This window comes from Coturnix japonica, chromosome 18 (assembly GCF_054131305.1).
Source record: "Coturnix japonica strain WE chromosome 18, WE-NBRP24, whole genome shotgun sequence".
Classification (NCBI taxonomy): Eukaryota; Metazoa; Chordata; class Aves; order Galliformes; family Phasianidae; genus Coturnix; species Coturnix japonica.
In genome coordinates, this window is record NC_140680.1 from 9,975,912 (window position 1) to 9,999,616 (window position 23,705).

General features: G+C 43.2%; 1 protein-coding gene across 2 annotated transcripts in view; it reads left to right on the top strand.

Annotated features, from left to right (window-relative positions):
* Positions 1-23,705, top strand: part of ERGIC1 (endoplasmic reticulum-golgi intermediate compartment 1) — a 49,417-nt gene that overhangs the window by 17,141 nt on the left and 8,571 nt on the right. Inside the window, exons 2-8 of one of the 2 annotated variants that reach the window (XM_015876083.2) lie at positions 380-441; positions 5,362-5,434; positions 13,879-13,973; positions 14,575-14,699; positions 17,327-17,431; positions 21,352-21,412; positions 22,111-22,211. In XM_015876083.2, the coding sequence (XP_015731569.2) occupies positions 380-441; positions 5,362-5,434; positions 13,879-13,973; positions 14,575-14,699; positions 17,327-17,431; positions 21,352-21,412; positions 22,111-22,211 (622 nt within the window). The remainder of the gene's footprint in view (positions 1-379; positions 442-5,361; positions 5,435-13,878; positions 13,974-14,574; positions 14,700-17,326; positions 17,432-21,351; positions 21,413-22,110; positions 22,212-23,705) is intronic. The other variant, XM_085519200.1, reaches the window with a different exon arrangement.

Genomic DNA, 23,705 nt, shown 5'->3' on the forward strand with positions numbered 1-23,705 from the left:
TTTTGCCAGGCCTTTATATTCAGGAGTCTGTAGAGTATCCTTTTCCTTTTACGGTGGTCTGGAAGCTTGTCCAGCACGACTTCTTCCCTGGCACCTGTAGCAGCTCAAATTGCAAAGATCCATGGCAGCAAAGCCAAGGGAGGCGGAGGGAATTGCTTTGGAAACTGGAGCCTGAAAGCAGAGCAGTTACATAACTGTACAAAAGAAAAAGGACTTTTTGTTTTGTTTTGCTTTTCCTTCTCATATCCTTCTGCAAACTCAAAAAAAATGTTGTTGGAAAGCTGGATGGAAAAAACTTCAGCATCGTTCATCCCTGTGGGGACGTGAAATGTATTGAAATATTCCACCTGGTTTATGGCTGTTACTTTTCCTCTTTCAGGTTTGACATCTACAGGAAGGTGCCAAAAGACCTTACACAGCCAACCTACACAGGGGCTATTAGTAAGTAGCACTTCTTTTTGCTGTCCTTGCATTCCCCTGAGCTAAAATTAAAGATCTTTTGGCTTATGTGTCTTAAAGGATATTTTAAAAGGGATATAAAAGACTAGAAAAGATGTCCTTTGTTGCTAAGACAGCTCTTCTTACTAAGGTTTCAATAAATGATGGAGGAATTTACATGGATTTGGACTCTGGGCATCTAAAAGTAGCAAGGGGATCTTCTTGTGAAAGGGAGCTCCTAAGAGCTAAAGCTGGAATACCCACTGTTAGATACTCAAGTAGCTATAGAGTTTTTGCTGGAGTCTTCCCTGGAATAGAAGCTGTGAGTCTGCTCCAAACACTGGGGGAGTGAATGAGTTTTTTGGCCTGTCTCTGATGGGCATCTCTTCATTGTGAAGAACGGCTCGTAGCTGTTGTGTTCACAGTTACGTTTCTTATTTACTGAAGAGATCTGAGGAACCAAAGTGCTATAAATAAGGAATCCTGGTTTTGGATTCTGGTTGCATGAAGACCTGAGTGGATGGCAACATGCCGTGGCCATCAGAAAGGTTGGTTTGGGCAACACGTATTTCTGTCACAGTGTACTTAGGGGATCCATCTGATATTGTAGATGAGCAAAGATCTTATTTTATTGTCATTCGTCATGCTTTTAAAGGAGAATAATTAGTTTGTCAGAAACCACTGATAGCAATCCACTCTCACTGCTGTGTATCAGCGCATAGGCTTCAGCTGATACAAATCTCTTGCCTCAAGCCTCTTTTCCTTCCTTCCTCCTCCTGAGGTAGGCTGTGGGCTGAGTAATGCAATTTCACACAATTATATCCAGTGAGCGCACTGTGCAGAGTGGTAAACATTGATCAGGTTGGTCCTGCCAAGTCTGTAATTAGGCACCTATTGCAGCTTTCCTGTTCCATTGAACAGTGACTTCCTTTGATCATATAGTTGTGCTCCATTCATCCGTTTTTGTAGATGGGTCAGTAGCCTTGTATGTCATTGCTGACGTGAGTGATGTCATATCCCTTGGTGACAACAGGCACCAAATAGAACTGAGTCAATAGCAGTGAATCAATGGGACACAAAGCAAAGCCTTTTTGTGAGCTAAAGGAACTCCTTGCTTCTTACTGTGAGGGTAGTGGAGCCCAGTGATGTGGAGTCTCCAACCTTGGGATATTCAAAACAAGTAGACCTGACCCTGAGCAACATGCTTCATCTGACCCTTTTTTTTTCAGGGGCATTGGGTGGGTTGATCTCCAGAGGTCCCTGCCAGCCTCAACTATTCGGTGTTTCTGTAAAGATAACTTGTTATTGTAAATATTTACTTTCAGAGAGTCCTTGTTCCCTCTGTTATCCTGACCACTGAATTCCCTCGATTCACTCTTTGCTTTGCTAAGACAGTGAACAAAGAGCTTGAGTAAAACAGTTCAGTAATTTAGAGGTATATGAGATTGAGCGTTTTGAAAGAACACTTTGAACTTGTTTGGTTGATCCTACCTTCTCTTCTGTTTTGGAAACTAAGAGTTCCCACACTATAACTGAGCTGCCTTTGAGAATTTGTCTTGTTATGAATCACCTGCAAAAGAGAATGTTTTAGAAACAAAAAAACCCATCAAAGGCCATCCAGCAGTATTAGGCTTTCAGATCTGCAGTAAACAGCTTAAGTGATAAGTGTGTTGTGGGAAGGCTTGGAGGCTGTGACTCTTACTTAAAATTATTAGCTGACTTATTTCTCTCTATTGTTACTTGCAGCTTCTCAGGCTTTGATTTTCTTCTCTAACTGGTTCTCCTTCTTTTTGTCAGTGTTTGCAGAGAGGCTGATAGAAGCTTTTGAACCACACAGACAGCCAACAACCTGTGGTAGCTTTGCATGTGAGGATCCTGGATGCAGCTTTCCTAATGGGTTTTCTGTCTGACCAAGTCTGTGACTTATAATTTGAAAGCCAGTAATCTGGAGTGTTGTAGGAGTCCATGAAGGAGACAAGCCCATTGCCATGGCAGTTTCGAGCCTGGGAAGGTCTCATGAGTTTGAGATAAGTGCTTCAGGGAATTCAGATGTTAACCATAATAGAGGCTTGGAGGTAGGGGAAGGTGCTACTCTTCTTTACAGGGTTGATATGAAACAGCCTGTAGTATCTGGCTATTGTAGTCTGTCCTGTGCGATTTCAGCTGAGACTTCAGAATCATTTCTGGTGCTTTCTGGAATAGGAGCAGATTAAAGCAGGATTCTTCCAATTGTGTTTGTATTGGGGGGGAGGAGGAAAAGCCTTTTGTTTACTTGGTTGGGGGTTTGTTTGTTTTTTGTTTTGTTTTAGAATCTTGAGGTTTATTAGAGAGGAAGGAATAGATCAAATTACAAAAGAAAAAAGATGTAAGTACCAGCACTGCTTCCAACCAACAGGGGTGAAGGGGCCAACTGCGAGGAAAGAGGCAGCTCCAAATAAGTGTGGAGGTATTTTGATGGAGAAGAGCAGGCAGTCTGGAATGCAGGCAGATTCAGTCGCCAACTGGAGGTTTCTGTTCTGTAGGCTTTATAATTTCGAAAACACACTGCATATATGATACTTCAGATCTGTGCAGCAACCCTTCTGTCTACTGAAAACTAGTAGGAACAAAGGAACCCCATAGTTTAGTGTGGTGGGGTTTGCACAGAACAGTACACACACAGACTACTCAGAAAGGCAGGCAGTAGTTAGGCATCCCTTGTTCTTAGTAAAAATCTCTTCTTTCAGACAATGTTCCAGTTCATGTGCCGCTAAGACAGTCATGCTGTTGTTAACCCTCTTCCACCAGGTGCTGTCCCAGTCCTCACAAGCCTTCTGACCCTGGTGCAGTGTGTCTATGATGCCAACACACGGCTGTTTTAACAGACCTGATTAACATGGTGACGAATTGGCCATGTTTGGCTATGTAGGCAGCAGTGGCACATGCCCTGGCTGTCTGACAGCTGGCATCTGGACAGCAGCAGTCTGACTTCTTGAGAGAGAGGCCTGCACCTCGAACAGCTGCTGTAGCAATCCTCCTGCTTAACAGTCAGTGCGGGTGCATAGTTTGCATGCATGTCTTGTATGCACACATGGTAACGTTATCCAGAAATACTCTGTGCTGTTTGGAGGCTGGAGTTTTAAATACACATCAGGAAATATCAAAGTTATGATTCACATGTCATTTGTAACAAGACCCAATCCTTGCATTTCATAGCAGTTTGCTTCATTGTACAATAAATACTATTAATTTTATGCCTTAATATAGACAAAGATTCACTCCTTCGGTCTGTATGCTGTTAAACAGTTTGCATTTCTTTCATTTATCGAAGTGTGGGGAGGAAAAGTCAGGAATGTGCCTAGATGGCGGTGTGTATCAGAAGGGATATGTACATAAGGGTGAGGATGTAGAAGCCAACGTTGATAAAAATGCTTGGTAGAATTTCTCTTCTCCATGCCCATGACGCTCTGTGCTTGTGGCTCAGCTGGGTTACAGCAGTGTGGTGGTCTGTGTCTTCACAGCCAGGACCTGGGGGTGACTATCTGACCTTCTGAGGTTTCTCTTTTCTGCTGAATATCCCCATTGGCTTTCCATTTTCCTACTGGTCTTTGGCTTTATTTTCCCCCTTTTATTCATCCTTCTTAATGGCTTTTTGGCATCTCTTTTAATCCCCCACACTTCCGAGAGGGTCAGTGAATGAATCCACCCTTGAAATGACTCTGATGAAGAAGGGGAAGCTGTGTATTTCTCTTTCCTCAGAACTGCAGGCTGACTAATCTGAAGAATGAGGCGCAGGGCTTTAGGTCACTCAAGGGTCTATCTCAGTATTTGCCTTAAGTACCTCCACTTTCCTTCCCATGCTCTGTACCAAGGACTGTGGACAGGCACAATAGTTTGATTAAAATTGCTCCCCAGCCAGTTGTTGCTTGAGCCTCTGGACGAAAAGATATTCAGGCTGCGTAGGTGATGTGGAGTAAAGCTGAGGAACATGGTTTTTCTGACACGTTTCTCAATCTTAATTAATGACTGTGGTAAAATGGTCATTTCCAAGGAGTACTTGGTCACTGTTACTCTGCTGAGACTGAGGGGTGAACCAGACTGTGTCTGCTGTCATGCCGTTTCCCGGTTTACTCTTTTGTGTAATGATTCATGATGAACTTGGATATTTTACTTAATACAACCCCGTCTCCTTGAGTTGGCACATCCGTGTCTAATCACCCCTACTCAGTGAGATTCACAGCCATTCCTTCCTTCCTTCAAGTCCCTCCAGTATAGGAAACTGACTTACTGCTGCATGAGCGTCACTGTACAATGTTTTGAAGTTTTCTGATGAAGAGGAACAAAGGACACACCAGAAACTTTTGGCTCCCTTCTTTTAACTATAGGTTGGCTTTCTTAGAACTGGCATAGAACTTGCCCAGGTTCTTAGCAATGGCTTTGCTATAGATTTTTCTTGTCTGAAGAGTCAGTGTGTTGCCAAATGGAGAAATAAGAGGAGAATGAGGCGCTGCTTAGACTAGTCCATTATCACAGCAGCCTCTGCAGTACCAGTTCTGTCTCACATGTTGCGCAGGTTTTAGTGTAATAAACTTTAACATGGAGCAAGGGCTCCAAAAGAATTACTGCTGAGAAGCGCTTCTGTCAAAGGGGAGGGAGAGCTGGTTGACCAGCATAGTGTGTTGAAGGTGAGGAACACAGGAGCCGTGGCAAGATGGAAAACATAGTGGAAAAGGTAGGCTGAGAGTTAAGATAGCCAGCAGGATGCTGGCAAGCCATTGAGGTCACTGCTTGGATGGCCTGGTGTGAATCATTGTCTCTACAGAAAAGTTGCTAGATGCGTCTGGGTGGTATGTTTGCAGGAGGAATAATTTGCCTGCGTGAAAACAGTTTGTGTCTTTGTTAGAGATATAAACTAACCTTTTCCTCAACTTTCCTCTTTTCCAGTCTCTGTCTGCTGCTGTCTCTTCATACTGTTTCTCTTCCTGTCTGAGCTCACCGGATTCATAGCCACTGAAATGTAAGTAAAACCATGTTTTCCTTTGTTTGAATGTATGTTTATATATGTTTTTTTGCAGATATCCTCCATTATCTTGGAAAAACGTGCCGGTAATTTCACTAGCCAATTAGTTCTCTCATGGTTGAGGATTCCTTTTGGTTGAGTTGAAATTCTCAGTCATTCATTCAGCTTTTTATTTTACTGAGAATGAATATTTTCATCGATCAATTTGTTGGGTTTTTTTCTGTTCTTACGCTCCCGCTGCCTTGAAGTTAACTTTTCTTGGTAACTATTAATCTAAGTACCTTTGTTTGGGGTTCTAGGAAAACTTGTCCATACTCCTACTGACGTGGCAGTGAGCTCACCCGACTGTGATGCAGTTTTCCTGGAGAGTTAGGAAGGGCGGAACTTCAGTCAGATTGGCACGATGGTCCACAGAGCCACAGATGTCACTGCCGAGCACAAAAGCACTGAAGTGTACAATACTTCTATGCTGTATTTTGACCAACTGCACTTTGCGTTGGTTCTGATCACCCTGTACCTTTTCATTGTTTTTGTGCATCTCTGACTTGGATCAAGAATTTAACTTAAAGAATCATTTTAACCCGGAGTAATGTTTAACCTTAAGACAATAGTGCAATCTGGCTTTAGCTGATTTTTATGCCTATTGATTGCACTTTTCTTTCAGAGATGATATCTCATGTTTCTTACTCCCTTACTGTTTCTTTGAATTCAATTCCATGCTTTTTTTATGTAAAATACTGGGCTCACCTTATCAACCTACTTCTCTCAGGAGCTTTGTGATTCTCTGTGGCCTCTTTGTGCTTGTTTCATATTGTGACTTTCTGAACAAGATGATGCATGAAGACACTTAGAGGTGCTCTGAGTTGTGAGTACTGAGGATTCTTGCTGAAACCTCAGAGAGTTGGTAAGCTGTCTTTCCCAGAAGGGGCTGCTTTAGGAGGAGATGTTTACCAGCACTAAAGCAGTAACATTTTAGGGAGGATGTCATGGAAGTATCAGAGGCGAATGCAGGAAACTGCTGTGTCACGGACTGTCCAACACAATAGCTCGCTGAACATGATAACCTCCTTTTGATGAGTTGTGGGTCATCAATTCTCTCTTGCTGGGAACAGTTCGCCCACTGTGTTTGTGAATAGGCTCGCTCCGTTACAGCGGAAATACTTCAGAATGACACATAGCAGGTTCTTCCCAGTTCAGTGACTTCTGAAGTAGAAGTACACTCTTCTCTTTCCATTTCTTACTCATTGTTTTCTCTTCTAGGAAGCCCGTAGCACTTTAGAGGTGGTCAGAGATGCTGCTGACCTCTTCTGATTCCTTTTAAAACGTGCTACTGACACTACATTGTGAGGCAGCATAGTCTCATGGTTCGGCACATGGGTGCAGATGTGTGGAGCTGTATGTGGTCTGAAATAGTGTGGGAACTTTGTATACCATCATTAGAAACCAGGTGATGGCAGGTAACGATGGAGATACTAACTCAGAAAAATGTTTTGAGCCTTGTTTGCCAAGAACCAAACACTTCTCAAGATGCGGAAGATTCCTTTTGCGCAAACGGTTTTATTTTATCACCTTTTATTGCAAGCTTCAACTGTATCAAGTTTCTTTTATATCTTTTGTATCTCTTGCACAAGATACTCTCCCAGCTTGAAATTTCCTAGCCACAGCCAGGATTTGAATGATTGACTAGAGTGTGCTCTTGTACAGAGTGAGTTTTCCTGCTTGGCCACTGCCAACTGAATTATAAGACTGCATCAGTCTTTGTGTAATATTTCCCCTAAAGCAATCACGCACTTTTTACAAAGCCAGATTGCGTGGAGGTAGCTGCACATTTTTGATGGCGAGTTGAAATCAAGAGCACCTGGTCTGGTTCCTTACATCAGAGACAAGTCAGGTTCACTGATGTTAATTTGTGCTTACCTCATAGCCCTGTTACGCCCAGTAATAGTGTGTGGAGTGTGTGTGCACTGACATGCGGCTTCAGGGCAAGGAAGGAGCAACCTCAACAGCAGTGGTACCCACAGGATCAGCTGTCTGGCTTACCAATGGGTTTCTTTGGTATCTAGATTTGAAGAGAGTGATTGGTATGATTTGCTGAACTCAGGTGTTATAACAAGAAAATAAGATCTGCTCTGCGCTACACTGGCTCCTAATACTAGCTGGCTTCTCCCCACTGTTGGACTTCCTTCTGCATTCGTATGACTGTAGCAATTTAAACTCCTGTTATTACTAGAAATCTGTGTGGTCACTCTTGCCCAACTTCAAATCTCTTTTTTCCTTGACCGACCCGTTGTCTTAGTGCTTGCAGTCTCAGCTTGTCTAGGTGGCAGAAGGCCAAGAAATTACACCTTCATCTTGAGGATAGCAGTCATTACACTAAATCCAAACAGATTATCGATGTGGGGAAGACTGTGCATAACAGCTATGTCATAACTTAGTGTGTGGGTATGTCTAATGAACACCCAGATCACGTCTGTGGCAGGGAAGCTTGCTTCAGCTAGGAAATTGGATTAAGATACTGTACACATTACAGTGGACATGCAGGAAATTAATGTGGCATCGGTAACACACTATAAGTGCACATCCTATTTTGTTGCTTACTAGCTTCCTGTGTAGATGAGTCCAGAAACAGGCTAGAAAATTTCTGATTTCACATGTTAAAGATCCATTGGAGGACCCTAGCAGGCAGTCCTGTGAGTAGCTGTGAAAGAAGCTGAAGCTTGGTTCTTAGATGGGACTGCATCCTTTCCAGGAAAAGCATTGTGAGGGAAGAGCTTTTTCTTCTTCAGCTCAACCACAACCTATCATTGCAGTTAAGAGAAGGGTGAACTCTGGAAATCAAGGATGTTTATGATTGGTATTTTCTATCCAAACTGAGAGTGACTGAAGACTTCTGGACAGACAAAGCAAGATCTTGGATTTAACTCCCCATTTCTGTAAAAGACAGATAAAGCAAAGGATGTCCACACTCCACATTGGAACATCTGCAAAAATGACGGTATCAAACACACTTGTCCCACTGAGCAAATGACTCAAATGGCTGAAGACATGAAGCTCAGGTGTTAAATGTGTCAGGTATTTCCTGAACAGGACGGGCAGTAGGTTGAGGTTGAGGGCTAGGACTTGCTTGGCCTACCTTTAACAGCCTTCCTCATTCATCCCGCTGTTATGTTGCAAATCAGGAATGTAGAGATCACCTATCTCATTTCTAATTAACCCAGATCAGTTCCAGAAGTTAATAGCTGGCAAGATGATAATTCTGCAGTTTTATGGCTGTAATTAGGTCATGAATTATATTCTGTATGATCAATAAGAGTTTTCCAAGTATCTCCATTAGGAGGAGAGATGTAATTAAGTAATCTAGTCTGCATTGCATTAGCAGTTAGGGGAAGGGGTAGGAGGGTATGAGTGTGCTATTTGTGGTATGAATGTGTCTGCTAACCAACAATTTATCTGGCACAACATACTATATAGAAAGCAGCAGACTGTTTCTGCTGGCGTTGTTGTTCACTGTTGTTTTTTGCTTGTTTTTGTTTGTTTTAAATGAAGTTGCTGGCACTGAACCGGCTCAGGTGACAAGTTTGCTGCTTGGGTGTCTGTGTCCTCCTGCAAGGCATCTTGCAGTTAGTTATGCAAGCACAATATCTACAATAAAAAGCTCTCAATATAACCATAACTTACCAGCAATGTCAAAATCAACTGTTCATTTAAGGTGACCAAATCATTCACTGAAGACATCGCCTTGTTTTAATCTTCTTGAAAATATCTTTGCTGATCTGTGAATGTCACATAGTCCAGCTCTGGTGCCAGGGCTGCGCTACACACAGCACAGCTTGTCTGTGCAGGCTATCAAAAATGGGAGGAAGCAAAGCTAGCTGCTTCTCAGACTAATATTGCTTGATTACACGGGGTTTGTTTGCATGCCCTAGACTGATCCTGCAGTAAAGCAGAATTGTTATCATACCTTGTCATCTTTTCTGTCCCTTAGGCTCTCCAGGGTATTTGTAATGTGTCTTGTGGCTTCGTCTCATAGTGATTTCTCATAATGACTTGTAGGGTCAGACTGTAGCTGTTGTGAGCAGCACAGGGTGATCCTGGTGCAATAAACATTCCTCCTGCAAGAAATGGTAGCCTCGGAGCATGAGCTGTCTGCAGCGGGAGCACGGTGCTACAACTTGTATGTTCTGATCTGGATTCCAGACACTAAGCTGGAGGTGCGGGTTCAGTTCCACTGACTCATCCGGTTGAAGCAGATGAAGTGGTAGAGCAAACTCAAACAGCGGGTAGAGGATGGCCTGGTAGTCGGTGGGGAATGGGAGCTGTAACCCTGCTCTTGCCATGGACTGACCTTGAGACAGACACTTTTCTGTAGGATATAATACTTAGCTGACTACCTCAGAGGTGTTAAGAAGCTTAATTAATGTTTGCGTAGTAACTTGGAGATTACCTAATAAAAGGTGTTATATATTTGTGTTGTTGTGCCATTTGTCCTAACGTCCATGTATAGGTTAGCAGGAAGCGGAAGGTGGTGTCATGATGTCATTTGCAATTTCTGATTCAAATCTACGTTGATGTCTTTGGAAGCCTTCTTCATGCCTCCTGGAGAGCTGTAATTCCTTCCGTTGTAGGACATTGTGTTTTCTGTGCGTCACATCTAAGCCAAGGACATAAAGTGGGACAGAGACCTTCAAATGGTGAACTGATGAGATGCAGGGCAGAGAAGAAGCTTGAAGGCAGCAGAGCAGTAGATATGCACAATTTGTTACACAGCAGAGAATTTGCTTCTTGTTTCTTTGCACAAGTTGTGAAAATGACGTTACAGTGGGTTTTTTTCTCCTATATTATGCCTTCTCTTGTTTGGCACAAATGAGGAGGAGGTGGTACAGGCTGTTTAGTTTAGGATGGTTGTGTCTGTGGAAGGTGAATGATGAGAGCTGGAATGGCAAGCAGAGCCAAGAGGACCTGGAGGATTTGCTTGAGAAAGTCCCTTGAGAGAATCTTTGGACTCCCTCAAGAAGAAGTAATTATTTTTCCCCTCAGGCTTAGGGGCCTAGAGAGGGCAGAATTCCTCCTGGCATTCAGAGGATAAGGTAAAAGGCAGCTTGTGGAGTAAGTGGCTGTATTTTCTATCTTTATGGCTGATGGCTGGGAGGAGTGAGCCTGGCTGTTTGTTGTGAAAGAGGGAGAAAAAACTTTGCAATTTGAAGCAAAGGCGAGGCCATGGAATACAGAGAATGAGGATGATGTGCTTTGAGAGCACCCAGGCAGAGCATGAAGTGCTGAACAGCCTGATGCCTCGTAGCCCCTCTTGTACTCACAGGACCATGGGCTGTTAGCCATGGAAGTGCAAAGCATCTATTAGTGGCCAGGGTTGCTAGGTTGGAATAAGTTATATGAGAAGTTTTGTTTCTGGGGAAACAAAGCTGTTGTGTCATAGAGACACATGGAGTGTGTCTAAGCATGGAGAATGGCTCTGTCTGTCTTTGGATAAAATCTTAAAGAAACACTAAGCCCTCGTGCTGCTCTCATTCTGTCTTGCATACCATTGCGAGATCTGCAATCTTAGCCAACTCTTTCTGTGTAATGCTATGAGTTTGTAAGCAAGTGGGATGAGCATCTATCTCCCAGCAGCAGCACTCAGGAATGGGAAGTATTTCAAAGTGGCTCTTTCTAGAAGTGAAGCAGATTCTTTCTGTGTGGATCACCGCTCCTGCTGCGTAGGGATTCCTTGTTTCCTTGAAGCAGCGATGGGAGGCCCTGCTCAGGGTAAGGTGCACTTTTAAGTGTCCTGTTGCCCTATTACACATTCATAGCTCTGCACTTCACCTCTGCTTTATTGTACCCCTTTTGTTCAAGTGGACTTTCAACAACAACCAGTAAAATACCAATTCCTACTTCCTTGGGGTCTTTGAAGGAGTTATGTACCATCTCTAGTTTTACAGTATGACCCTACATGCTGCCTCTCTAAAGAGCTATAGAAGCAGCTGTGTTTACAGTGTCCTTCTGCCTGACCTCATTTTTTATTTCCCTCATGACCATCTCATATTCACTGTTAGGTACCGTTGCTCTAATCATGGGATACTTTGCATTCCAGAACGAACAGCAGTAAGTTAGAGCCAGCTTCTTTTTTCTGCTGGAGACGTTATCCTCGCAGGGGGAGTTGCTGGAGGTGCCAAATGCTGCTTTCCTCGACATCCCAGGATTGTCTGGTGAAATTATAGGAAGGCTGTGTGCAGTTTGTTTTCCTAGCCCTGGGTAGAAGGCCAGTAACTGAGACGAGAGCACCAGACCTGACTTAAACAGCAATGGTTCAGGCAGAGGTCTGTGAAGTAGCAGCCTTGACCCTGGGTGTCTCCTTTACATGTGAGATTTCCAGAAAGCATTTTGGGAGTAAAATTTCCAGTTTGTTGAAAGAGGATGAATCTTCTTTTGAAGTTTGCTTTGGCAAGTTTACCCCGTGGTATGTTCCCACTGTGCCCCAGGGTCCCCTTCATGAGATGTACCTCAGTAGCAGAGCAGGTCAGTGCAGAACGTGGTTTTGAGCCCCTGCTAAAAAACCTTCTGGGAACATAGTTAAGGAGAAGAGCAGGGTGAAGAGGAGGAGGAAATGTCCGTGAGCCTTGACCAGGAGACAGGCTGGAAACAAGTGGTTTCATGACTGGAGCTCCAAATGGGAAGCCAGTGTCCCTTATCTCTGCAACTAATGGGCCACATGATGTGGGCACAGTGGCCTACTTCTCTTTGCCTCAGTGATCCAGTCTGTGATTGAGTGACCTCACTGCATTGCCTTCCTATGTAAAAGCTTCGAGAGGCTCCGTGTGTGCAGTTTATCCTTTGACTTCTACCGGCAGCCACTTCTTGCTCACTTATTGCCAAAAGGCCTATAGGCATTTGCTCACGCACCACACCTGGGGGCCCATTCTCTGACTTGTTCAGAACATGAAATTTGCAAATACAACCTTCTTAGTGTTTTACTCCAAAGAACTGGGCAGCATCAGCTGAGGTGCCAAACCTGATGTCCTCCTGTGATGGCTCTGACACAGATGCTCCCTTTCATCAGGAGCATGGAGAGAGATGTGCTTTGGAGGAGTAACACCTCTGCTGCATGGAGTACTCCTTACCACTGTATTTGGACATATGACTTAATCCCAATCACTACCTAGTCTGCCAGTGATGAATACATAGTTAGATTTAACACATTCCACCTGGAAGGAGAGGGCTCAGCCAAGAAGCTTCTAAGTAGGTCACTGATGAGCAATCTCGCCTCTCCCTCTGTGTCATTTTTGTTAATCACTTGAAAAATACGTTGAGTAATGATTGCAAGCAACTTGTCAAGCCAATTAAAAACAGAGAAAGGTAGGGCTGTGAAGCTGAAGACAAATGCTGTGCTGGTTTTAAATGAGTGTCTGCAAACCTCACTGACCTGTGAGTAATTACCTCAGAAAGAAATAGGCAGTTGTGTGTTTCTCAGTCTGAAGACTTGTTTCTTCTGAATCCATGGGGCAGGCAGTTCACCGTGGTCCAGAGATGTATCACCAGGACAGAATCGCTTTGATTCTGTCTTGTTACTGCCCTTGATCTGGTCTGTCTATTAGCATATATACTCTTCGGCAAGGGCTTGTCAAAGGATTTCACACACTTTGAGCATTAAACAAAAATAACACAGAGCACTTAGTAGCAAAGATGATTTCTTTTATGCAGCTTGCTTGAACATAAGTTCCCATACCTGTATTATTTATCATGCTGAAATTCTCAAATCTTTCTTGAGACTGAACAGTGTCAGACTTCAATAGAGATGGAGCTCTTGGGTACCCTCCGCATCTTTTTTCTGGAGAGTGTTCTCTAGGACATGTGGCTGTGCTCGTGTTGGTTCATTTGGTTTATATTTTAGCTGTCAGATGGATTGTTTGTGCCAACAATAAATATTTATACTTCTGTATCCCTTTTGCTCTATATCTCTATTTTGTCTTCTGTGAAATCTGTTTCATAGCACCCACGGTGCTGGCACATCACTGCTCTTTGGGAGGCTGTTGCTTAGTGTTAGATCCTGCTGTCCAGGATGTTTCATCCCATCTGTTTCCTGACTTGAATCCTCTTCTCAGTTTTAGTTGTTGCTTTTGATTAGAGTTCATGGATTGAAATGAAATACTAAGGGAGAAAGTTGCAAGCAAGAGAGAAGTGAAAGAGGAGACCCTGGCACCCAACAACAGAGCACCGATGATGGGAAGTGAAGAAAAAGCTTTTGTACCTGACATGGTCAATCATATGTGAGGGCTCTTATGCCCTGTGGCGTGCTGTGCTATCTGCTCTGTGCTTCACAATCTCTTCTTTTTCTTTCTTTTTTACTTCACATGCGAGGCTGGTTATTTGGAGTTTGTTTTTTTTGACCCTTCACGTTGAAAGCAGATATATGTATGGACCCACTTGTGTCTTCTTTCCTCTAGAGTTAATGAGCTGTACGTGGATGACCCAGACAAAGACAGTGGAGGTAAAATAGAAGTGAGCCTGAACATCAGTTTACCAAATCTGCATTGTGAACGTGAGTACCTTCTTTCTCTTACCTGTTTTAATTCATATCTGAATAGGCCAGAATTTGTGCAGTGGCCCTTCTGTACCAGGATGTCACATCACTGCAGCCTTTGCCAGTACCCCATTACTTGGTATTCCAGGTGAGGGCAGGCCACCAGTTTTCCTGGACCCTGTGCTCTCACTGCAGCCTGTGTTAGCAGCTGACACCCTTTGCAACCTTCTTCAAAGTCCTTTCCCTTTTTGCAGTGACCTCTTAGTGTCTGGGAGCCAGAAACCTCACAAGTTTTGTTTGTAACTGAGTACACCAGACAGTTGTTGGCTTTTCACAGATCACCTGCCCTGTCTACCTGAACTTTTCCTGTTTATACAGTTCAAATTGAAGTTAACTGGCAGGGCATAAGACACATGTTTCTGTCAGTCTGCAAAGTTTGGTTACAGAGTTCATTCTGGTATAAAGGTATTTGACATATGATGTTATTTTATTAGCACTCTTTACTAAGGTGTCAGGGAAAATGATGTGGACTTTTTTCCAGTAAAACTGTGCCTACTTTTCCTATACAATCTTTCTGTTTTTCTCTTTTGACTTCTTTTCTTGTCTCCCTCCCATGCAGTAGTTGGACTAGACATCCAGGATGAAATGGGAAGGCATGAAGTGGGTCACATAGACAACTCGATGAAGATACCTCTCAATAATGGGGATGGCTGTAGATTTGAGGGACATTTCAGCATCAACAAGGTGAGTAGGAATGACAGTGAGTTTGGCCTGGCTCAGGAAATGCTTGTAAGATCTACTTGTAAAACACCATGAAAATCTGTGTCTCTCACCTTCAGGGAGTACATTTAGGGAGTCCCTAATCAGCAGGGGAAGTTGATTCTCTTGGTGCTGCAGAACAATATGGGGAGAGGAGGCTGTGTAGTTAGAGCCATACAGGACATGTTAGATCAGGCTTAGTCTTACCATTCTCCAAAGCAGGTAACCTGGATAGCATTCCTTAGTAGTAGAGTGGCTCTGTGTTGTGGCCAGTGATGTCTCTTTGAGTGCAGCATCCTAACGTATAGGGGATGCATAAACACCTGTTGAATGCTGAATGGCTTCTGTGCTCACTTGTCACAACTTTTGCACCTCCAAAATGTGACTCACTATGCAGAGGTCTTTGGCAGTGTCTCTATCCAAGTGCTGTTTAGTTCCAAGAGCTGCAGAATGACAGGAATGTTCCCTACTAGAGGGTGCCAGCATAACAGGAACGGCTCCATGCTGAGGTGTTTGGAGTACATGCACAAGGCTTGTGCGCATGCTTTGTAGGGATGCTTTGCCTCTGCCTCAAAGAATGGAAATCCAGGCCTGGAGGAGGCTCCTCTCTGGGATGGGTGTGTTCAGGATTGAATAATCTTGCTATGTAATGCTGGAGATGACTAGGTGGGGTGGGGGAGGCAGTGGTGGGGCCCACCGATGTCCTAAGAAGGGCGCACCCTTTATACACGCCTCCTCATGTACCACAGGCTACAAAATCCTACTTCCTTCTTCCCCGCCCAGGTCATGTTAAATCTCATCTAAAAATAACAGGCAGAACCTCTTACTGATTCTGTGACATGGAAGGGATTAGGGATTAAAAAGATGATGTTTCTTTCCTCACCTCTAAGTCACCAAAACTACTGGCAGCTGGTAGCCCACAAAACTGGGAAAGGGCTTCTACGAAGGTAGGTAGTTCTCGTTCTGCTAATCCCAAAAGCACAGTGCTAAAACAGCTGGGGCTTTTTCTGCTGTACGTGGTCTGTTCTGCTCCAAAAAACTCTTAGCAGGGTGCTGCTGTATGTGAGCATGAGAAACTCCCTTTTCTGCTTCATTTGTGCAAAACCACTAATTGTGTGGTCTCATATAGTGGCTGGGAATAGAAGGAGGGAACTTACACCAGGACTTCTGGCCTCTCTGAGGCCCTCACATCTGAGGGGAAAGAAAATCTTCAGTCCCTTGGCAGGTATTTGACATGCTTCTGTATGAGCCAGCATCTAGAGTGGGACGTGGCCCTGCTTTGAAACATGACTGTGCGTTGCTGTTGGACACTGTTCTGTGGGGCTCTTAGCTTACATAAAAAAGACACACCCCTTTTTAAAGAGCTTATGTGAAGTTATAGGAGTAACTCTTGGTTTGATTAGAGCCTAGGCATATGGTAGTACATGGCAGGGCATCAAACCTGGAGTGGGAGAACAAGGTAGCATTGTGTACTTACTGCAGACTGCCACCCTGTTTACTGAGCTTGTGGATGACACAGCTCATGTCCACACCTGAAAGTGTTCCCAGAGTACACTGCTGCACATCAAGTCATTTAATTTTGCTTTCCTGAAAGCACATGTAATCAGCATGTGGCCTCCCTTGGCACTGACACCACAGTCTCTACAGCAAGAACAATGGGCACCTGATGTGCAGTTGTTTTCCTGCTGTTGTCTGAGACTGATTCTTAGTGCCCTTAAAGGCTTTGCAAGTCAAGACCATTTAATTTCCAGCCCTTTTCTCCCTAGGAAAAAAAGTCTTGCACCCTCTTCAACAGTGATTGAGTTGGATTTGTTGAAAGACTTCCCAGTGTAGGGGTAGTGACCTGAAAACTGGGTTCATGCTGGAGTGATTCAGTTAGAATGACACCAGTGCTCATTTTCTGCCTTGGAACTGAGTCCTTAGGTGAAATCTGTATTTTTTCAAAGCTTTGTATTTCCCTGAATTACAAACAAAAACCAAAAGCAAATAGAAAACCTCATATTGAGAGAACCAGGAGCTAAAAGCCAGCTATGAGCCAGGGCTACAAGATGAAGATCTGGCTTTGTTTGTCCAGGATACCCCTAAAACTTTGTGGGTAAGAATGGGTTTTATGTATGAAGAAAACCACTGATCTTCTGCAATGTGAGGTATATTATGATTGGTACTACTGTAAAAATGCACAGCTTTCTTAGGATGTTCTGCAGCAGTGGTCCCATTTACAAATGTGAGATGCAGGAGTAAAATGTTAAGCAATTGTTGATTTGGAGACTTGGATCGTATTTTAATGGGAAAGAAAGACATAGCCTGAAGTGTTAGGAATCCTAGAGCTGGGAGAGATCCACTCATCACTTCCTAGTCAGCAGCTGTAGCAATGAGAGCCTGACTCCTGGGATGTAGCAGATCTTTGCTCTGTGCGCAGTCTGGTGGCATTGGTCAAGTGCAGGAAGAAATTTCAGAGCATCTCTGCAACATACCAGGAGTTGTCCACTGTTAAGTGATACCTCTTGCCAGGCTGGATGGATCTAGGCATTTCAATTTCATATCACAAAGCATAGCGATGCCTTGAGGGATAAAATGAGAAATCCTGTCTTCCTTGTCTTGACTAATTTTAGGTCCCTGGTAACTTTCATGTGTCAACGCACAGTGCCACCGCGCAGCCTCAGAATCCTGACATGACTCACGTCATTCACAAGCTCTCATTTGGGGACAAGTTACAGGTGAGTTTGCTTCCCTGAAAAATCCCTGTCTCTAGGGGACTGAATGCAACCACAAAAACTTTGATACTGGATTGTTTGGTTTTATGGAAGGGCCACGTACAGTGTGAGGAGGACAAGAACAAGCTGCCTGGATAGGCAAGCCGATCCCTTGAATTCATGCAGTATACATTCAGTCCAGAAGAGTCTGCAAACTTTACATGCCATTACTCCAGGGAAGAGCAGCGTTCATCATAGAGTAACTTTGCTTTCTCCATCTGAAACTGAAAGTGCCTTTGGAAAACTGTAGTTGTGTTCCTGCTAGGAGTGGCTCTTTGAAATACCATGCAGTACTGTTTGGAGTATTAACTTAGCAAATGTACCTTGACCTTCTTTACATAGAGTATACTGAGGGAAGACGTATGCATTCTACTGTCTAACCATAGCACCAGTCAAGTTCTTTTTAATGTACGTCACCGTACTTCTATAGCAGACACCTATTAGCCAAATTTATTCTATGAAACACAAGTCTAGCTTGTGTTTCACCAGTTCCCTGCTGGGAAGAAGCTGAACGCGTGCACTTGCCCTGTGGATAGAGTTTCACCAGGTGTTGCAAGTTATGTAATGATTCTTGATTTCTCAATGAGGACAGATTACAGCATTTCTCTAGCCTACTTCCAAGGAGGTAGCATCACAGGTGGGAGTTGTATATGTGCACACCCAGTTTGCAACTCACCCAAAACATTGCTTACCCATAGTCTCTCTGTAATCTTCTTTCCTCAGCACAGACGTCTCATTAGTCTGCTTCTTGTACACCCACTTCCAAAACCCTTTTTCATGCTAACAAGTCGAAGCGTTGCTTTGTAGTCTTCTGACTCTGCTCCCGGCTTCTTTTAGGAAATATCTTGTGTGGGAACGCTGAAATATTAGCATATAAATAAGCTTGGCTTAATGTCTGTAAAGCACACTGAGATTATGAGAAATATTAGGTAAGTGCTAATAGGGAGTTCTGCAGTTTGTGTGGGAAATCGACGCTGTAAGGCACTGTTCCCATTGTTTTATCATGAAGTCCTTGAGCTGCGTAGCCCAGTTCATGGTATAGCTTCAATTCACAGTGCTGAAAATAAGTATCACTGGGATGAGAAACTTGGACAGTTGGGGGCGAAGGAGCAAATGTCTTCCATGTTGGTAGTGAGAAACCTGTTCAGCAGACGTGTAGTTGACTCATGATTTGGACAAGTTTTTTCAAAGCCCAGAATAACTACTCATTGTCTGGCATGTAAGTGCTGCTGATCCTGTAGGCAAACATAAGTTTAACAGTACAAATTAAAGAAGGCTGTGTTCACTAAACAGGTGCTATCAAGACTCAGCAAGCAGCGTAGACAGCCAGCAAGTACTGAGAGCTCTAAGGCTATGTAGATACATCTTTAAATATTTAGCTGTGTCTCCACCTGCTTTGATGTAATACGTGCTCATATTTCTTAAAGGGAGTGAAGAGCTTGTCTCATTCGCTTGTGTCAAATGCTGAGACCTAGTTCTTTGTAGGATGTTGCTTGCTCTGCCAGAATTATCCACTAAGGTACATAAGGAACAGCCTGTTTGAAATAAAGATTCAAATCCTGTCTGGCATTGAATGATAATAGCTAATGTATAATAGTGGCAGGCTTTGTGTTGATTTTTTTTTTCCTAATGTAAACAAGACCAGAAGGTTATTGCATGACAGGTAACCAAGTGAAAAGCTGGAGGTCCCTTCCAACCCCTGCAATGCTGTGGAACTGTAAAATTCTCTTGAGTGCCAGATTTCCCTGTTGAAAAATAGTAGTTTTTAACCTTTGCAAGAGGGCTTCCCTTTTTACTTGTATAGCTGCAAGTTATTGTAGATAGATGTTAGGCTCTGTCTGATTAGTCAAGTTGTATATCTTTGAATACCTTCGTAGAAGCTAAAGCCGAGGATGCTGAAGGGCCTGGCAAGGATCTTGTGGAGGTCTGTATTGCGGGAGGACCAAGAGTTGGCTCTAATGAACAACTGATTCGTGTTTTTTTGCTTCCAATACCTCTGCTCAAAGCCCTGGATTTGGCCTCAGTACTGCAGTGCAGTCCTGAGAACGCCTGGCTATACACCCTTAATTGTTTTCTCCTGCAAAGCAATTTTGTTACTGTGGCCAAAGTTTTATTGCTTCTTGAAGTCCCTCCAGGTACTTAACGAGGTACAAACAAGTTAATGTTCCCCCAAGGAACACACCTGTGCGCTTTGTAGCACAGTGATTAATTAGCAGGCTATGGCAGCAAGTACTGTAATGGGAATCCAGAATATTCCACAAGGAGAATCATGGTAAAACGTCAGGCTGGGAGTTACATGTTACATGTGCTATCTGTGCTGCAGGTGCAGCAAAGGACCTGATGACACAGAAGCAGGCAGCTGTGGAGATGTCTGTGTGGAAGCCCTGTAACTTGCAGCTATACAAACTTGTTCAGTAAGACAACAGAGCAAACAACTCTTGTGTATAAACAGAAGTATGGATGCTGGGGAGCCAGGGACTAAAATATGCAGATACCTCACAGGACAGACACTGTTGTTTACTGAGCAGCAACTCAAATATTTATTGTTTGAGTGTTTTAAGGGAACTTCACCATCTCTGGCTCAGACATGCAGTAAGCTACTTAATTCTCAGCAGCACTGAGAGTGGAACTTGATGCTGTAGCCCAGCCTGGTGGCTTCTCTTTCTTTGTAAGCTTTTTATACTGACACTGCCTGTGTATATACAGTAACCAAGTAAAGAACATATGGACCGCAGGTATAGTTTGGAGATGGTTACTGTTGTGCAAAGTGTTTGAAATCCCTGCAGAGTGGCAGATGCTATAGAAGGTTCTGTTGATGCTTTTTCTCAGTGCCAGCACCTTGCAAGTTGAACTTGCTGTTAGTTTTGTGTCTTTAGTTTTCTCTCTAGGAAACTAGGTCAGTTGCTTCTTCCTCCAGACCATCACCTACTCCATTGCATTCAGAACAGAAAAATAGCCATGAGGATCAGAGAAATATATTCTCATGCTGTTAGTAGTTAAGAGAACCTGGGAAGAAAATACTTGTGCATTGTCCTGTTAATGAGTTTTACGGCATGGCAGCTCACACATTCGTGACCAAGTACTTCTTCTGAATGTTTCTTCACTATTTTCTGGTTTAAGGACAGGAATCTCTAGATTGAGGTATTTGTCGTTTCTCTGTAGCTTACTCTATGTTTTGTGAGAGATGCAACATCTCACCTACAGCTCTTGCTGTGGGTTTTTGTTGTCTAGAGAGTTCACAAATTGATTATTCTGTTGGTTAACATTAGATTCCAGATGATCAGAGTATGTGGAAGGTATGGAGTGGAAATCCTGTTATTCTGGGCAAACAGATATTTGCATGCCTGGGACCAGCTGCAGGAAATGCTGAATGGATGGCAGTGTTGGCGTGTGACCTTCTCATCTCCAAGGGCATATTGTGCGTGGTGTGAGAGCAGGGCTGATGTGTAAAGCTGTGCAAGCCAAACTGCTCTGACATGAGTTGCCTTTGCATGAAGACTCTGTAGAGTTTATCCTGAATCTGATTCCCATTTATTTCTATTTAGCCTGATAGGTAAATTTCAACGTTAGCTATGCAAAGCTCTTAAGTAATATTTCTCAGTGAAGTTTCATAACTGGCCTTTTCCAGCTGCAATTCCTTTAGCTTTACAGTGGCTTTGAGGAGTTTCATCTTTTAAGACATTGTGAAATCAACTTTTTTCCCCTGGAACCAACCCTTGCTTGACGGACACTGAGAAATATTTCGAGTCATCTTGTACTGCATTGAGGCTTTGTTTTTGGAAAGGCTGAATCAGGCCAGTATCCTTGTAACAGGATACGATAGGGAAGCAAAGGTCAAGATTGCCAAGTTGGAAGACTTCTTCACATGTCTTTCTTCTTTCCAGGTCCAGAATGTTCATGGAGCATTCAACGCATTGGAGGGAGCAGACAAACTCAGCTCAAATCGTACGTATTCTTGGTGATTACAGATCTTAGCTGCTCTCTTCAGGAGGGAAAACAAAGCTAATCATGCAACACTGATGTATCCAGAAGTCCTTAATTTGCCTCTGTAGCCAAACCCAGAAAACGGGAGGATAGTTTGTTTTTATTTTATTGACCTTCTTCATGACCAGCAACAACAACAAAAAAGGAATTTTTCTCTTATATGTCTTTGTGTTACACTTTATCAAAGGATTCTGCAGAAAAGTAATTTAAATTCTGTTTTAAAACTGTTTCAGCAGATAGAAAATAGAGAATGGCCCTAACCATTTAAGTAATGAAAAAGGATTGAGTAGTTGTTAAGCAGCTGTGAGGGAAGGAGGAGAGAGAAGGAGGTAGAGGTGGGTGCTCAGAAGAAATGGGACCACACAGGTCTTGGTGCCTCAGCATTTTCTGTCAGAAGCAGCTGAGTGAAGCTGCAGTTCTAACCTGAGCCTCGTGCTTGATCTCACCAGCACAGTGAGATCATTTTTTGTGGTGCCAGTCATTTATAATTGCAAACAGGAGTTTTCTAGTGACCCAAATATACAAGATAATGAGGAAGGAGATACTTTTTCTGTCAGTTGACACGTTTTAGTTGATTTCCCATGTTTGCTTTGGAATGTTATGGAGGCTGTGATTCCTTTCTCTGAGTGCTAATGTATATTTTCCTTTTGTGACCACAGCTCTAGCCTCTCATGACTACATACTGAAGATAGTCCCAACAGTTTACGAAGACATGAGCGGCAAGCAGCGATACTCCTACCAATATACGGTTGCTAATAAGGTAAAGAAGCAGTTAGTTCTTGGAAAAGCTCCTCATTGCAGCCCAGTGGATGCATGGGGGATCGTCATTCATCCTTCTTCCTCTCTCTTACACATCTGCTCTACAGCCATGTACATTTGTTTGTAGGTGAGCAGTAGCCTCTGCTGGGAGAAGGAGGAACTGAAGCTCTTGAGAGCAGGGCTTGCTGTTGCTGCTGCTGCTTACTAGGACTGGGATTGTGAGGGCAAGTCAGAGCAGATATTGGTCTTCTTTTAGAGCACAGTATTGTTACTCCCAACTATGTCAAGTCAATTTAGCTCGTGTAGATTTCTGTAAGATATGTGGATGATTTGTATGTGCTGATTGTGTTTTGAGTCAAGAGGGATTTGAATGGAAATTGGAATCCAGCTGAACATGCTTCCACATTGTTTTATTAAGCAAACAGTCTCAGTTGTGATGGATGTGTCAAACAAATAAATTGTCAGAGCAACACTGGAGCTGGCTTACAGAACTGTCAGTCAGTTTAGCTGACCAAGGGGACAACTTCCTTAAAGATTTTATAACTGTGGTATCCACAGCATCAAAGTATGTAACACTTGACTAGTTGGCATCATCCACTTTATTATAGTGGATAATTACAGTTGTTGTAACTTTATAATTCTTGAATATAGATATATACAGAAAATAGATATAAGTAGATGTCATAATAAAGTGTGTTGGGAAGCTGGAGGACAAAGTCCTATTTAATTATAAAGAAAAAATTTCTCATTCAACTAAAAACAATTTGCCACTCAGGTGCTAAGTGAAAGTCTAGAATCTTTTTCTAGTGTCTGTGACTACTGGTGTGTCATAGCTGAGATTCAAGCACACGTTCATTTGGACCAGTTCTCAGCTTAGTGTTCCTGCCTTGCGGCTTTGGGGTTTGCTTGTACTATGTGTCCCAATGACTTGGATGTCTCTCTCTGTTCAGCTTACAGCATGTTTTTTCTGCTTAATGTCACTGTTGCTGTTCTGATAAGACTCTTGTGACACAAGTTGTGAAAGCAATTTGGAGAACAGACAGCAGGAGCTCTTGACACTTCTGTGATTATGGTTGGAAGTTCAGCCAAGACTGACTCATTGTGGCAGAACTGTTGGTGGGGAAAAGGGGAGAGGAAAGAAAAAATGAAGCCGGTTCTGTCAGAATGGAAGCATGGAAGAACAGTTCTGCTTCTGTAGTTTCTCAGTAAAAATAGAAATTCATGTGTCACTGCATTGAGTCTGTGACTCCCGTACTTACTAGTGGGAAACAGAAATTGGAAGCCATTAGAACAGTCTGCCATAGGTTGGCTACTGTAATGAGATGAAGGAGGTGTGGCTGGCTGTCTTCTCTCCCCCTTTACCTTCTAGGTCTTCTGTTTCCCTACGTAGCCAAATAGCCACTATCATAAAGTACAGTGCAGAATGTCTGCACTAAGAGCCCTGAAAACACTCAAACTAGGCACTGCAGCACAGTTCTGCTATATTTATTGTCTT